The sequence below is a fragment of the Pseudorca crassidens genome, chromosome 7 (assembly GCF_039906515.1).
Source record: "Pseudorca crassidens isolate mPseCra1 chromosome 7, mPseCra1.hap1, whole genome shotgun sequence".
Classification (NCBI taxonomy): domain Eukaryota; kingdom Metazoa; phylum Chordata; class Mammalia; order Artiodactyla; family Delphinidae; genus Pseudorca; species Pseudorca crassidens.
Window position 1 is genome coordinate 53,302,767 of NC_090302.1, and position 14,869 is coordinate 53,317,635.

The 14,869-nt window shown below is 43.5% G+C and overlaps 1 protein-coding gene across 6 annotated transcripts in view; it reads left to right on the plus strand.

The window, feature by feature from the left end:
- Positions 1-11,877, plus strand: part of VLDLR (very low density lipoprotein receptor) — a 32,365-nt gene extending 20,488 nt beyond the window's left edge. For 3 of the 6 annotated variants that reach the window (XM_067744259.1, XM_067744256.1, XM_067744257.1), the window contains 15 exons: positions 283-654; positions 757-879; positions 970-1,092; positions 1,527-1,646; positions 1,751-1,876; positions 2,383-2,554; positions 3,237-3,455; positions 5,202-5,320; positions 5,931-6,070; positions 6,394-6,535; positions 7,383-7,529; positions 8,751-8,834; positions 9,222-9,302; positions 10,144-10,313; positions 11,221-11,877. In XM_067744259.1, the coding sequence (XP_067600360.1) occupies positions 283-654; positions 757-879; positions 970-1,092; positions 1,527-1,646; positions 1,751-1,876; positions 2,383-2,554; positions 3,237-3,455; positions 5,202-5,320; positions 5,931-6,070; positions 6,394-6,535; positions 7,383-7,529; positions 8,751-8,834; positions 9,222-9,302; positions 10,144-10,313; positions 11,221-11,256 (2,174 nt within the window). In that variant the 3' untranslated portion in view covers positions 11,257-11,877. The remainder of the gene's footprint in view (positions 1-282; positions 655-756; positions 880-969; positions 1,093-1,526; positions 1,647-1,750; positions 1,877-2,382; positions 2,555-3,236; positions 3,456-5,201; positions 5,321-5,930; positions 6,071-6,393; positions 6,536-7,382; positions 7,530-8,750; positions 8,835-9,221; positions 9,303-10,143; positions 10,314-11,220) is intronic. The other 3 variants (XM_067744258.1, XM_067744261.1, XM_067744260.1) reach the window with 2 other exon arrangements.
- The last annotated feature ends 2,992 nt before the right edge of the window (positions 11,878-14,869 follow it).

Here is a 14,869-nt window from a genome sequence, read left to right on the forward strand (position 1 = left end):
GTCCCTTTAAGATGCATCTCATCTCAAATTAACTTCTAGTCTTCAACTCTTTTCTCGGTTCTACATTTCTCTTCGTATTCAAATGTCCTAGCATCTCTTACGTGGTAAGACTGTTTCCTAGTATTCTGGGAACTGCCTATTGATATAATCTGACTTTAGCTTTTAAGTTAGGCAAGAAAGCTTGGATTCATGATCCATGATCTGCATGTTAGATTTTGGGACAAGATGCTTGAAAGGACAGGTCTGGATGCATTTTCAGTGGGGCGTCCTCTCTCTCAATAGGCAACGTAACGTGCAGCCCTGATGAGTTCACTTGCTCCAGTGGCCGCTGCATCTCCAGGAATTTCGTGTGCAATGGCCAGGATGACTGTAGCGACGGCAGCGACGAGCTTGACTGCACCCCACCCACCTGCGGGGCCCACGAGTTCCAGTGCAGCACCTCCTCCTGCATCCCCATCAGCTGGGTGTGCGATGACGACGCAGACTGCTCGGACCAGTCGGATGAGTCCCTCGAGCAGTGCGGCCGCCAGCCAGTGATCCACACCAAGTGCCCAGCCAGCGAGATCCAGTGCGGCTCTGGCGAGTGCATCCACAAGAAGTGGCGATGTGACGGGGATCCTGACTGCAAGGATGGCAGCGATGAGGTCAACTGTCGTAAGTAGCTTTCCTATCAGTACGGCACGTTCGGTTCTCTCCCACGTATCAACCAGGGACGCTTTGGCTGGCTTCATCCCCTGCCGTTCCCTCCCGCTGTAGCTTCCCGAACCTGCCAACCTGACCAGTTTGAGTGCGAGGATGGTAGCTGCATCCACGGCAGCAGGCAGTGCAACGGCATCCGAGACTGCGTCGACGGTTCTGATGAAGTCAACTGCAAAAATGGTAAAGGGTCCCTAGGTGTGGGGTGTTAGTCAAAGGACTGCTCTGATCAGACCCACGAATGGAATCTCTCTTCTGTGTTTCTCTTTGTAGTCAATCAGTGCTTGGGCCCCGGGAAATTCAAGTGCAGAAGCGGGGAATGCATAGATATCAGTAAAGTGTGTAACCAGGAGCAGGACTGCAGGGACTGGAGTGATGAGCCCCTGAAAGAATGTCGTAAGTGAAGGGGTTGCTTGAGGACAGATTTGGGAAGGTTAATTAGACCCGGCAGAGCTGATGCGGTTCCGAGCCTGCCTAATGCCTGGGTAAACTACTTTGATGAACTAGGTTCAGTTGTTGGGCTTAAAAGTGAAATTTTATGACTTAGAAGTAGTGACAAAGTAGTTCCTAGTTTCACCCCCTTCAAGGTAACCAATCAGCAATAGAGAAACTTGACTAAATACTGCTTAACTAACTGGTAACGTGCCAAGGAGATTGGGTTTACTCTTCCCCCAGTACACGCTGAGATGCATATCTATAAGACGGATAATTAGATCTTAGAAAAATCATGGGCTTGACCAGACTATCTAGACAAACAGCCTGGATTTTAAATGTTAATAGGACGAATATCAGTTGGAGTGTTGAGTTACTCTACTACCTTTTGATTTCAGATGTAAATGAATGCTTGGTTAATAATGGCGGATGCTCCCATATCTGCAAAGACCTAGTGATAGGCTACGAATGTGACTGTGCAGCTGGGTTTGAACTGATAGATAGGAAAACCTGTGGAGGTGAGTCGAAGAACAGAGCCCAAGCCCCGGGGGTGATGGGAAAGGTCCGTAGATCTCCGTAGGTGATCTAGGAACAGCAAGACTAACTCTAATTTCCCTCCTAGATATTGACGAATGCCAAAACCCGGGAATCTGCAGTCAAATTTGTATCAACTTAAAAGGCGGTTACAAGTGTGAATGTAGTCGTGGCTATCAAATGGATCTTGCCACTGGCGTGTGCAAGGCAGTAGGTAAATGGACTTGGACTGGTGTTGCTCTGGTACCTTTCTGAATACGTGATTACGAAAGGTACAGCCAGTGACTACAACAGTCAAACGAAATATAAAATTTAAAAAGTACTTGAGAGCAATGGTACTGAACGCACAGTGCAATATCATAGGCTAAATAGCAAATTGTTGCCCCAGACTCCTGCCTTGGTCAGTTCCTTTTGCATATGGTACCTTGAATATCTACTTACTCTCTGCTTCCAGAACTTGAGTGCAATTCAAATAATTCAAATAAGTAACTTATCATCGGCCGCCCTCTTACTGAATGCTGTGACTCCAGGGCTGTCTTCTTAAACCGTAGGAAGTGCTGAAGTGCTTGCAGGTCCCAGGGCATGGACTTCAGCAAGAGTACCCCTGAGGTGTTCAGCAGTGCCCTCACTTTTTAAGTGCTCCTCTGTTGGGAGGAGGGGACTTGGAAGGACGTTGTCTTTTTACAGCAAAACTAAATTAACCTGACTCCTGTCTTGCAGGCAAAGAGCCAAGTCTGATCTTCACTAATAGACGGGACATCAGGAAGATTGGCTTGGAGAGGAAAGAATATATCCAACTAGTTGAACAGCTGAGAAACACTGTGGCTCTCGATGCTGACATTGCTGCTCAGAAACTATTCTGGGCTGATCTAAGCCAAAAGGCCATCTTCAGGTAACTTTCAGTTCTTGGTGTCTTCGCCTAAGTCATTGTCACTGGCCTTTGGGAAGGTTTGGAGGAATTTCTCTTGTGTCTTGCTCCAATCTAGCATCTAACTAGTTGGGAATAATAATTCTAAACACTGATTCTTTATTAAATTACTGTCAGTTCCTCATTAGAAACTAACAATCGCCTATAAAAGATGGCTACAACTATAAGATTATAACAGACAACATCTTAATTTTTCCAATTTTCCTCCCTTTCTCTCCAGTTAGTTGAGAACTGTTCATAGTTGCTACAAATAGAAATGGTAGTGATAGCTTTTTCTTAACGGCAACTATAGAAACTCAGGTGATGGTTACTGAAACAAATAGCTTCACTTAGAAGTGTGGTGTTCTTGCATGTAGAGTACAGGCCAACAACGAGATAACCTACATTATTGTTTAGAATCAGTATAGCTTCACTTAGAAGTGTGGTGTTCTTGCATGTAGAGTACAGACCAACAATGAGATAACCTACAGTATTGTTTAGGATCAGTAAGCAAAATGGTTACATAATTTGAGTGGTGAGCTGAGCTATGGGGTTTGCTAGAGTTCTTTCCGAACAAAGTTGTTGACCATTTTGTGAGCAGAAAGTCCATTCTCCAGGCTCCGATGGTGTCAAACTCTTAAATTTCTTGTGACCTATTCTGTTTCAGTGCCTCAATTGATGACAAGGTTGGTAGACATGTTAAAATGATCGACAATGTCTATAATCCTGCAGCCATTGCTGTTGATTGGGTGTACAAGACCATCTACTGGACTGATGCGGCTTCTAAGACTATTTCAGTAGCTACCCTAGATGGAACCAAGAGGAAGTTCCTGTTTAACTCTGACTTGCGAGAGCCTGCCTCCATAGCTGTGGACCCGTTGTCTGGGTTTGTATTCTGTGTTTTTCATCACGTAGCTTTCGGATGCTATCTGCATAGGTCAGGAGCTTTCCTCATGCCTAAAGCAGTACTTAAATCCCAAGACTTAGCAGCTCCCCACAACAAAGAATCATCCAGTCCAAGACGTCAGTGGTGCCACTGTTGAGCAACCCGGGGATGGCCTCATCTATACGACAGGCCCTCCCTGAGCAGATGACTGCTGGTTCACATTAGTGGAACAACATTTCTGATTTGAGGTACACCAAAAGCTGTATCTAAACCCTTATGCCCACCCAGCTTCTATGCAAGTGATTTTTTTAATTGAAGTATAGTTGATTTACAATGTTGTGTTAATTTCTGCTGCACAGCGAAGTGATTCAGTTATACATATATACATTCTTTTCCATATTCTTTTCCATTATGGTTTATCACAGGATATTGAATATAGTTCTCTATGCTATACAGTAGGACCTTGTTGTTTATCCATTCTATGTGTAATAGTTTGCATCTGATAACCCCAAACTCCCAATCTATCCTTCCCTCACCCCCGCTTCCCCTTGGCAACCACAAGTCTGTTCTCTATGTCTGTGAGTCTGTTTCTCTTTCATAGATAAGTTTGTGTCGCTATGCAAATGATTTTTAATTTCTGTCTGAACACTTTATCAGGTCAGCTCTGGATGATCCAACCTAAGTAGTAGCATGAGTTGTAAGGGTTTTGGTAACCACATTACCTCTAGGCTTTCATCTAAATGTGCAAGTTGTCTGAAAGTCCAGTGGAAATAAACAGACCTCTCTAGAAACATTTCACTGAGGACTTCCCCCAAACTGCCCCTAAATAATATAGAAAAGCAGCTGTTAGGAATTTGACTATGAAGAATATGTGGTACACATATACAATGGAATATTACTCAGCCATAAAAAGGAACGAAATAGTGACATTTGCAGAGAAGTGGATGGACCTAGAGACTGTCATACAGAGTGAAGCAAGCCAGGAAGAGAAAAACAAATATCATATAATATCGCTTATATGTGGAATCTAGAAAAATGGTACAGATGAACTATTTGCAAAGCAGAAATAGACACACAGATGTAGAGAACAAACATATGGATACCAAGGGGGGAAAAGGGGGGGGATGAATTGGGAGATTGGGATTGACATATATACACTAATATGTATAAATTAGATAACTAAGGAGAACCTACTGAATAGCACAGGGAACTCTACTCAGTGCTCTGTGGTGACCTAAATGGGAAGGAAATCCAAAAAAGAGGGGATGTATGTATACACATAGCTGACCCGCTTTGCGTTATAGCAGAAACTAACCCAACATTGTAAGGCAACTATACTCCAATAAAAATTAATAATTAAAAAAAAAAGGTATTTGACTAAGGCTGTAGTAATCACAGTTGGCCCCCATGAAGCCTCACTAGGACACAGTCAGCCCGCCCCTACTGTAAAACTTAACAGATATTCATCTTTTGCTCCACTGAAAGAATTGGCCTTTTATACAGGAAATATATAACCTGTGACTTTGGGCTGAAATTTAAATAGCAGACTTATATAGTTTACTATAGTTAATAATGAGCTTGTAGATTCAGTGTTAACTTCTGTTTACCCAGAACATAATCTAGACCCTTGAGTGGCACAATTTGTACCCTAGAGTTTTCTGCTCACTCTTTGAAAATGTCTGTCTCAAGCTGCAACTTTATTCCTTCTAAACCAGCAAGGCTTATTTCTAATTTAATTCTTCCCAGCTTTGTGTACTGGTCAGACTGGGGTGAACCAGCTAAAATCGAAAAAGCCGGAATGAATGGATTTGACAGACGGGCGCTGGTGACAGCGGACATTCAGTGGCCTAACGGAATTACGCTTGGTACGTATGTTCTTCCTTCCTCGACCACGATTCAACTGTCTGCAGAGTTTTAACTCATCTCCATAGTTAACTCTGGACTACAGCAGACAACCCTCATGGTGCCTTCTTTAGCAGGGACTTAGGATGAGAGGAACCGAACAGTACAAGTGGAATGGTGGACTTAACAGATGACGTGCTCCATAATTACTAGCTTTTCTATCCATTTGGAGCTAACATGTGACATGAATTAGGTGAATCTTGGGCCTTGTGAACTCTCATCCTACATACTCCTGGCCTAGGTGCCGCAGCATTTCCTGAATTGCAGGCTCATAACGGTTTTCTTCTGGCTCCTAAGGGGAGAGCAACAAAATGCTCACCTCTTTTAATACTTCTATAACGTCACTAACACTTCTTAAGTCAGTTACTTTGACAATCTCAGGTACCCCTTGAGTCCCCCCAAATGAATGTGGGTACAGATTCTGCATGCTGCTTCACAAGGTTGGTGGGACCCTGTTAACAGCCCCTGCTGGAGAAGGAACCGTGAAAGTAGAGTATTGGATTCCTTAGCTATTTTAAATGGAAGCAGGGCAGTACTGACTTCTTATACAGCGACCATTCTTCTCCTACCCAGACCTCATAAAGGGCCGCCTCTATTGGCTGGATTCCAAATTGCACATGTTATCCAGTGTGGACTTGAACGGCCAAGATCGCAGGGTGGTCCTAAAGTCTCTGGAATTCCTAGCTCATCCCCTCGCGCTCACAATATTTGAGGTAAGACGTGTGTCTCACATCTAAGTGTATACCTCTGAGTTACTGTAGCACCTTGGGGGAGAAGGAACAGGGGAAGGAGGGAAGGACAGAGGGGCATGACTTGCGAAACTGCGTTCACCTAAAACCTGGGACAAATGACGTACTGATTCCTCATAGCATTTTAAGAAACCTGAACTCATGCTTCTCTCAGAGTTTTACATCCGATGTCCCAGACCAGCTTTAAATAAACTTGGTCCATTAAATTGCCAGTAAATAATAATGACCTTAGAGACTGACTCGTGTTCATCCTACACGTACATACTAATATGGGGGTTCTGTTTTAGGATCGTGTCTACTGGATAGATGGGGAAAATGAAGCCGTCTACGGCGCCAATAAATTCACTGGATCGGAGCTGGCCACTCTAGTCAACAACCTTAACGATGCCCAAGACATCATCGTCTATCATGCACTTGTACAGCCATCAGGTACTGTGGGGAAGCAGAGCCCCTCGTGGCTACTTTCAGGGTAGCAGCATGACACAGTGCCCCTGGGGATCCGTAGCTCCCTAGCAACTCAGCTTGCTCTACAATGGAACTTTCCCCTCCTGGAGCCTCCCTCAAACCTGGTGCTCGGTATATTTTATTCTGACTTCCAAGTCAAAGAGCTTGAGAACTTCATCTCTTAGCTGCCCTCCCAACCATCAGTGCTCTGTCTTTTATTTCAGTCCCTTCCATATCTCCTTGGCATTCATTCCTTCTTGCTAGGACTTTTGCACTAGCCTCCAAAGTCGCTTTTATGCCACAGCCTTTTCCTCCCTCCCCACTATGGCACATCGTATATGGAATTGTGTGCTTCCTCAAACACTATGGTCTCCTGCTCAGAATACTTGACTGGTTCTACCCAAATGAAACCCTTAAACCTCCCCATAGCTGGGTTCCTTCTGTTTTGTGGGAGTGAGGCAAAGCCGCAGAGCATGCTTCTCTCCTTCCTCTGAGCCTCAGACTAGCCAGTTTGTAAGCTTTGGACCAATAGGGAGGCCAGGTCCGGTCACCCATCTCCTTTCCCCACCTCTTCCCTCACCACCCATCTGTTTACCGCATAACTCTTGTCCTACTTCCAAGAAGTTTCTGTGGCACTTTGCTGTCCTTAGAGCACGCTGCCTGTACCCTTACATTTATCCTTCACTGGTATTGGTTTAACTTTAGGGTTTGACAGAGTATACGAGTTTGGGCTCCTTGGAGACAAGGAGTCATGTCTTCAGCATCTAGAACCAAAGTTTATGTACAGCAGGCGCTGGAAGACCCATTTTAAAGGACTTTTCTTTCTGAACAGGTAAAAACTGGTGCAAAGAAGACATGGAGAATGGAGGATGTGAATACCTCTGCCTGCCAGCCCCACAGATTAATGACCACTCTCCAAAATATACCTGTTCCTGTCCCAATGGCTACCGTCTAGAGGACAATGGCCGAGAATGCCAAAGTAAGGCTTTTTACTTTTCAAACACAAGCAGGACATACAACAGGCATTAGACTAAAACACTAGCTACAGAAACTAGCCTGGACTTTAAGAATTCTGTTTTAACTCACTCTTGGAATAGATTGGAGAACATATCTGCTACTGTTGCATGCCAGGAGTTCACATCACTACTTCAGCACTAACTCATTTCAACATTAGATGAGTCTACAGGTGACTATGCTGATATACCAATTACAGCACTGAGCCAGCCAACTTGCAGATAATTAAACAAAGTCTTAACATTTTCCTCCAAAGAGAGAGGCCTGAAATTAGTCTTAAAAAAGGCCTTGGGGGACTTCCCTGGTGGCTCAGTGGTTAAGAATCCGCCTGCCAATGCAGGGGTCATGGGTTCGATCCCTGGTCCGGGAAGGTCCCACATGCCACAGAGCAACTAAGCCTGTGTGCCACAACTACTGAGCCTGGGCTCTAGAGCCCGCGAGCCACAAGTACTGAGCCCACATGCCACAACTACTGAAGCCTGCACGCCTAGAGCCCGTGCTCCGCAATAAGAGAAGCCACCGCAGTAAGAAGCCCGCACACCGCAATGAAGAGTGGCCCCCACTCACCGCAACTAGAGAGCAGGAAGACCCATCACAGCCAAAAAAAAAAAAAAAAAAAGGCCGTGGTTACAGGAAACCCTCTGGCCCCCGTGGGTGACATTATCTTAAACTCTTACTTAAACGAAACGTGCATTTTAGTCTCCTGTTCTTAGCTTTTGATTAACCGGCAAATTAAACCCGCGGGTTGTGAGCAAGGATCTCATATTGTGAGGTTTTTATTAGCGTGATACTGAGTCCCTACGGGGACTAGCTCTGTTTACTGAGAAAGCAGTTATCAGACAATTAGGCAGGAAGACTGGTATGCCTGGTGGTCTGGTTTTGAGAGCATTTCTTGCAGCTTCCAGGAGCCTGGGACTTTGCTTAGAGGGGTCCTTAAGTGAGGCCGTCGGTCCTTTTGAATTGTCTAATTCCAGATGCTTGTGATTCTGCCCGAAGACCCCAGTGTCTCTCTGGTTTTGCTGCTGTTTCCCTTGGTTATGGCACACCCACCCTGCAACTTGGTTTGGCAGTGGTTCGTCAGTTTCCCGCAGCGTTCAAATAACCCATCGCATGGCTTGTCTGGGCTAAACGGCTATAGCCACTCTGGAACCTTGGCATTGACCTGGTTCTTGGTTTTGTAATTCAGGTACTGCAGCTACTGTGACTTACAGTGAGACAAAAGATACCAACACAACAGAAATGTCACCAACTAGTGGACTAGCTCCTGGAGGTATTGGGTTCCGTTCTGCAAACTGTTCATCTCAGCTAACAGCCACACTCTTTTTACCTACCTGTTCCTTAAATCATTAATGCAGCCTTTAACTACTCATTCTGCCCCTAATTGGTAACCTATGTTTAAACTCCAAAGACTTAGAACCTGCAACCCTTAGCCTGACCTGACTCATTAAGATTTCTCTGAGACAGCTGTTAGTGAAATGGCTATTATAGCCTGAGACTCACAAATACTTCTAGACCGGTTATTCTTGGTACACGACTGTAATAGATATTGAGCATCAGTGATGGATGCAAAAGGGCATGAGGCTCTCTCTACCAGGTGGTTGAATTTCTAAGTCTGAATTCAGATCCTTCTAAACTGATTCCTTTTATTCCCCCGTAGAGATCAATGTGACCACAGCAGTATCGGAGGTCAGTGTTCCCCCAAAAGGGACTTCTGCTGCCTGGGCCATCCTTCCCCTCTGTAAGTAGATTCCCCACATATCTGGATCCAAGGAACTTCTTAAATACTCGATGGGTATTTCTAGTTCATCTAGAGATGCCCTTCCCATGGCCCCTTGTACTGTCATAGCACTCGTGACACTGAATTACCCTTGCTCCCCTCACCAGCCCGGCACACTGATTTCAGAGTCCACAGCCTTCTGTACAGTGGTATCCTTAGCACAGCGACCAGCAGTGATGAATGGTGCCTACTGCTTTCTACTTCAGAGCTGTTCGTCCGGCTTTATCCCCTTTCATAATAAGTCGTTTCCAGTGAAGAGCACTGTTCTGTTCCCCTTCGAAATATGTATAACACTTCATACAGAGGAGCTACACAAATGCTAAAATGATTTCTTGAGGAGTTATAGCACTTGTAGAGGGTAAATTAAAAACAGTTAAGAATTTTCAAACGCTCTAAAGCTATTCTAGGGCGTGTGAATTCTAAAGCACTATGCCAAATGGCCTCTTTATCCTAAATTATGGGATTCCAAGCTTGGCTAACAAACCAGGAGGACCACTTGAAGAGCCCTCCAGAAGCTTCCGCAGTTCGAATTCAGTCAGCCTGGGGAGGGGCCCAGGACTCCACATTTGCCCAGATGGATGTGCTGAGCTGAGCACCAGAGTCTGTACAATAACACAACCTCTGGTCTGAACTTGTTTTAAGCTCCCAGCCCATTTATAGTCTAACTTCTAGTCATCCCAGATTCCTAAAACGTGAAGCTTTTATTAATTAAAAGCTCGGATTATCGTGGATTCTTTAGCATGATCTTTTTCGTATGTTTTGAAACTAGACCTTGTTTAGTCACCTTCTAACTTTTTTGCAGTGCTCTTAGCAATGGCAGCAGTAGGTGGCTACTTGATGTGGCGGAACTGGCAACACAAGAACATGAAAAGCATGAACTTTGACAATCCTGTGTACTTGAAGACCACTGAAGAGGACCTGTCAATAGACATTGGTAGACACAGTGCTTCTGTCGGACACACGTACCCAGCAGTAAGTCAGCTTTGTGTCTTTACGTACCATGACTCGCAGTAGGACTTTTTGGAAAGGAGACCACACCTCAAGCTATGGCTGCCTGGGCTAGAAAGAACCATTAGAATCATGGAGCCACCGAAAAGTTCATCTACTACCTGGAGATTAGACAGTCTAGGCTGTTAGAACTTAAGTAAGTCAGTTGACAAGTATCTGCCCCAAACAGAATGACAAGTCAATTAAGGACATCACTATACAATTTGAGATATTTGGGGTTATAGAAACTACATGTAAACATTAGCATGTATCTAGGAGCCAAGTGTCTCCTTTCTGAACTGTTTCATCAGTTGCCTTCTGGATACTTAAAAGTAAATTAGTAAATTAGTAAAAGTAAATATCGTAGATAGGGGGGGGTGACTTAAAGTCAGTGTATTGAGCAAGATTCATTTAACCAAAATGACCAGATACTTGAAAATGACCTCTTACACCTCAAGAGCTAGCTTCCCTTTCAACAGTAGAGTCAGTCACTTGTTCTTCAGTTGAAACTCACGTGGAGTATATGGCCTTCACTTACAGAACTCTGAACAGAACAAGTGCTGAGCACTCCCTCAAGCTCTAGTGAAACAAGAGTGTGGTCAGTTCACGGCACACGTGTATCTTTTCACATTTTTCTCCAGGTTCTAAAATCATTAAGTAGAACAGGCAGAATTAGTCACACTGTTTTCTCTCTCTGCCAGGTAGATAGAGTTGAATTCAAGTTAACATGCATTAGTGATGCAACTCAATACTGTCTGGGATCTGGCTTCCCTCCTGTGCACCTTTGGTCTCTGGATGACCAGCGCAAAAGCAAGGTTCATTTTAGAGACTGAAGTTGCTGCCACCAGTGAGGGAATCCCCAGACACATTCCATGCTTTTTCTCTTCCACAGATATCCGTTGTAAGCACAGACGACGATCTAGCTTGACTTCTGAGACAAGTTGTGACCTCTGAGGTCTGAACCAGTAATAACCCACTTCGGAATGGTAACCGAGCCAGCAGCTGAAGCCTCTTTCTTCCTCCAGTTGGGAAGAACATCGAAATATCTTTGCGTGGATCAAGCTTGTATACTTAACCATTTTTATATTACTTTTGTAGATATTCCCGTCCACATTCTACTTCAGCTTTGGATGTGGTTACCAAAAGTATCTGTAACCCTTGAATTTCTAGACAGTATTGCCACCTCTGGCCAAATATGCACTTTCCCTAGAAAGCCATATTCCAGCGATGAAACTTGCGCTATAGCGTATACCACCTGTACATACACTGTATAGGCCACCTGTAAATATCCCAGAGAACAATCACTATTCTTAAGCACTTTGAAAATATTTCTATGTAAATTATTGTAAACTTTTTCAATGGTTGGGACAATGGCAATAGGATAAAACGGGTTACTAAGATGAAATCGCCAAAAAATTTGTAAACTAATTTTGTACGTATGAATGAAATCTTTGACCTCAGTGGAGGTTTGCAAAGAACTAAGTATTCAAACTACTGTACATTTTTTTTTCCAAGTGCTAAAAAAATTAAACCAAGCAGCTTAACCATGGTTTGTGCCTATTCCTCTAGGATGAACTTCTATAAACAAGCTGAGTTAGTAGCAGGTGTTCTAACTAAATAGATGCGCTATGGATCTTGGTATTGTATTATATAAGGAAGCCTACAATTTGGCTGGTTTCTCTTACAATCAAGTGCTAAAAGGATGAGGTACCACTTGATACTTGCCTCCCCAAATATTTATTTTGTAAAAGAAGCTAGCTTAACCTGCACCTGGAATTCTTCTTCTTTGAGGAAAGTTCCTGTTCTCATTCATTTGTTGCCTGATCCAGAAACATATGCCAAGATTTCTGTCAATTCTGCTTCTCTGTACTTAAGTCTCTGTTTTACGTGTCCTATCATTATATAGTGTTCAAGGGCAAGCGCCTTGCAAAGCATGGGTAAGGACTTCCTCCTTTTACACGCCTAGACAGTCAACCCTGAGGAGAGCTAGGGAGGTAACAAGCAGAAACGCCATTCCTGAACAGCCTAAAGCAGTGGTTCTCAGTGGACTTAAGGTTAGCATCTGCATCACCTGGGAACTTGTTAAACATGCACATTCTCAGGCCCCACCCCAGACCTGCTGAATCAGAAACTCTGAGGGTAAGGTCCAGGGGTATGTGTTTTCAGAAGCCCTTCAGGTGATTCTGATGTGAACTAAAATTTGAAAACCATGGTTCTAAAGTGACTTCGTGGAGAATCTGTAAGATGATCTAATTTGTCAGGCTGGCTGGCATAGGATGGACTCCTTCTGTGGACAATTTTTGAAACGTGTAATATGAAGAGTAGATAAGAACTTTGGGTAGAAGAAAAAGTAGCACAGAGCTTGCATAAATTTTTCATCAGATTGGCCATTTCTTTCTCTAAAGCCACAGGAAGCCAACAAGCAAGGGAAGATACAACGCTTTAACCCTGGGAAGATGCTCTAGGTGAGAGTCCACTGCAAAAGGTGCAGCAGTCTTCATGAACTGAATCATCAGCACAGTAGCCAAAGGATGAAGAGAAGATGTTTTGAGTAGCTAAATGGATCAGTGGATGAGTCAGAGTACACCTTCATATGGAATATAAATAAGACAGTGGACATGTGGCTTGTGGCTCAGGCAAAGAGATCAATAATCTCGGATGAAGAAGGTGCTTCTGTCATCTTGTTTAATAGGTACCCTCTTGAGATTTTGGTCAAATGGATGAAAGTGAAAGAAAGAATAGGCGTGAACCTTTTTTCTGGGAGATGAGGAGGTCAAACATGTAGAGCAAAAGGACGTAGTTGTGAAGGTAGGACTCTTCTGGCCACCTGTTGCTTCATCTTCAGGTAGTCATAACACTAAACAGGATGTGGCCTACTGATGTGAGGTATCTGGAGTGCCTATTTGATAAGTAGGTGAGCATTCATCTAATGTAAACTCTAAAGGCCATTTGGTTGATTGGGACTTTGACCCTGCTCTGGTACAAAACCCACTGATTGGTTTATTCATTTGGAGCAATACAGAATTCCCTCCTAGGAAGCTTAAAGACACCAGTGTTCTCCGCCATTACAAGGATTATACAGTATTAATCAACTCTTAACACCCAAAGTCATAGTTGTTAAGAAAATCAAGCAGATTCTCCATCATCTCTTGGATTCCAGTCCCTAGTGTGTTCCTCCAGGTTCTAGGTCCCAATTTCCAACCTTCCAAGAGTCTAAAGCATCTCATTCTTTTAGCCAAGGACAGAAATGCTAACGTAAAAGGTACAAACTCACTTGAAGAAATGACGTAACTAGATATTTCTATGGAAATTAGAATAGTTACACTGCTAGCCAATTCAGCATGAATTAAGAGATCATGGGAGGCCAGAGCCTGTGAATCAGTACCCACACAAGAACTTTAAGAATCCTATGTGAAACCTTTTGCTGTAAGTTTGCTGTGTCTCTACAGTTTAATGTGGGAAATGAGAATGAATTAAGAGATAAAATATGAAGCTTAGCAAACGCTAAAGGAGGCTGTTTGAAGTTAAATGAGGCTGTCATACAAGTCACAGAAAGGAAGTCCTCCAGAGGCTTTACCAACTGCTAGAAAGACTGATACTGATAGATGAATAAACAGGTTTGTGGCCTCTGGTAAGGAAATCCAGTCAAGTCTTTGAGTCCAGATTTTTAAGTGGCCTTTGCAAGCTATCTACTCGGCAAGAAACAGTCCCAGTTGATCAACCAGCTCTCTTAAAACATTCTTACAGCTATTTTAAAGCCTTGGTATCATTTCCGAACCTATGGTATTCAATTCTTGATGAACACAAGGCAAAAAGATGGAGACTTCGACTTTGACACTTGCTTCTGTTCCTTATATCTTTGGAAGTCTGATAGCCCTTCTCAAAAAAATAGAAGACAGGCTTTCAATAGCAAAAGTATAGGGCATTTAAAGGACTAACTCTTCAGTTAACACTTAGAAACGGGAGACCTAAATAGAAGTTTCTTTTTTTTAAACCTCTTTATTGGAGTATAATTGCTTTACGATGGTGTGTTAGTTTCTGCTGTATATCAAAGTGAATCAGCTATACACATACATATATCCCCATATCCCCTCCCTCTTGCGTCTCCCTCCCACAGAAGTTTGCCTTTTAACTATCCTCACACCCAACCAGAAGATTCTGATGGGGTGTACTCCCGTGTCGTGCAGCCCAACGAGTAATTTCCTAGAGTTCTTACCTTGGGAAGCAGTTTACTATTTTGAACCCAGTAGAAGCTTGACTCCTTGCTTTAATGCTGGGGAAACTTTCAAAAAGCATCTACACTTTTGCTGCGACAACTTGGGTCTGAGAATGAAGAATACAACCTGCTAGTTTTTATCATTGATTTTTGCGCTCTCAGTTTCATAATCAAGTGTTCAGCCTGACTCTGGGAAAATTGAGAATTGTATGTCCATGTTTCAGCCATATCGTGGACCTAAACTGTGGAAGTTCAGGAATACATAAAAGTCGGAAAAGGCTTCAAAGGTATCTTCCAAACGCAGCAGAAACAAATTTGAAGATTA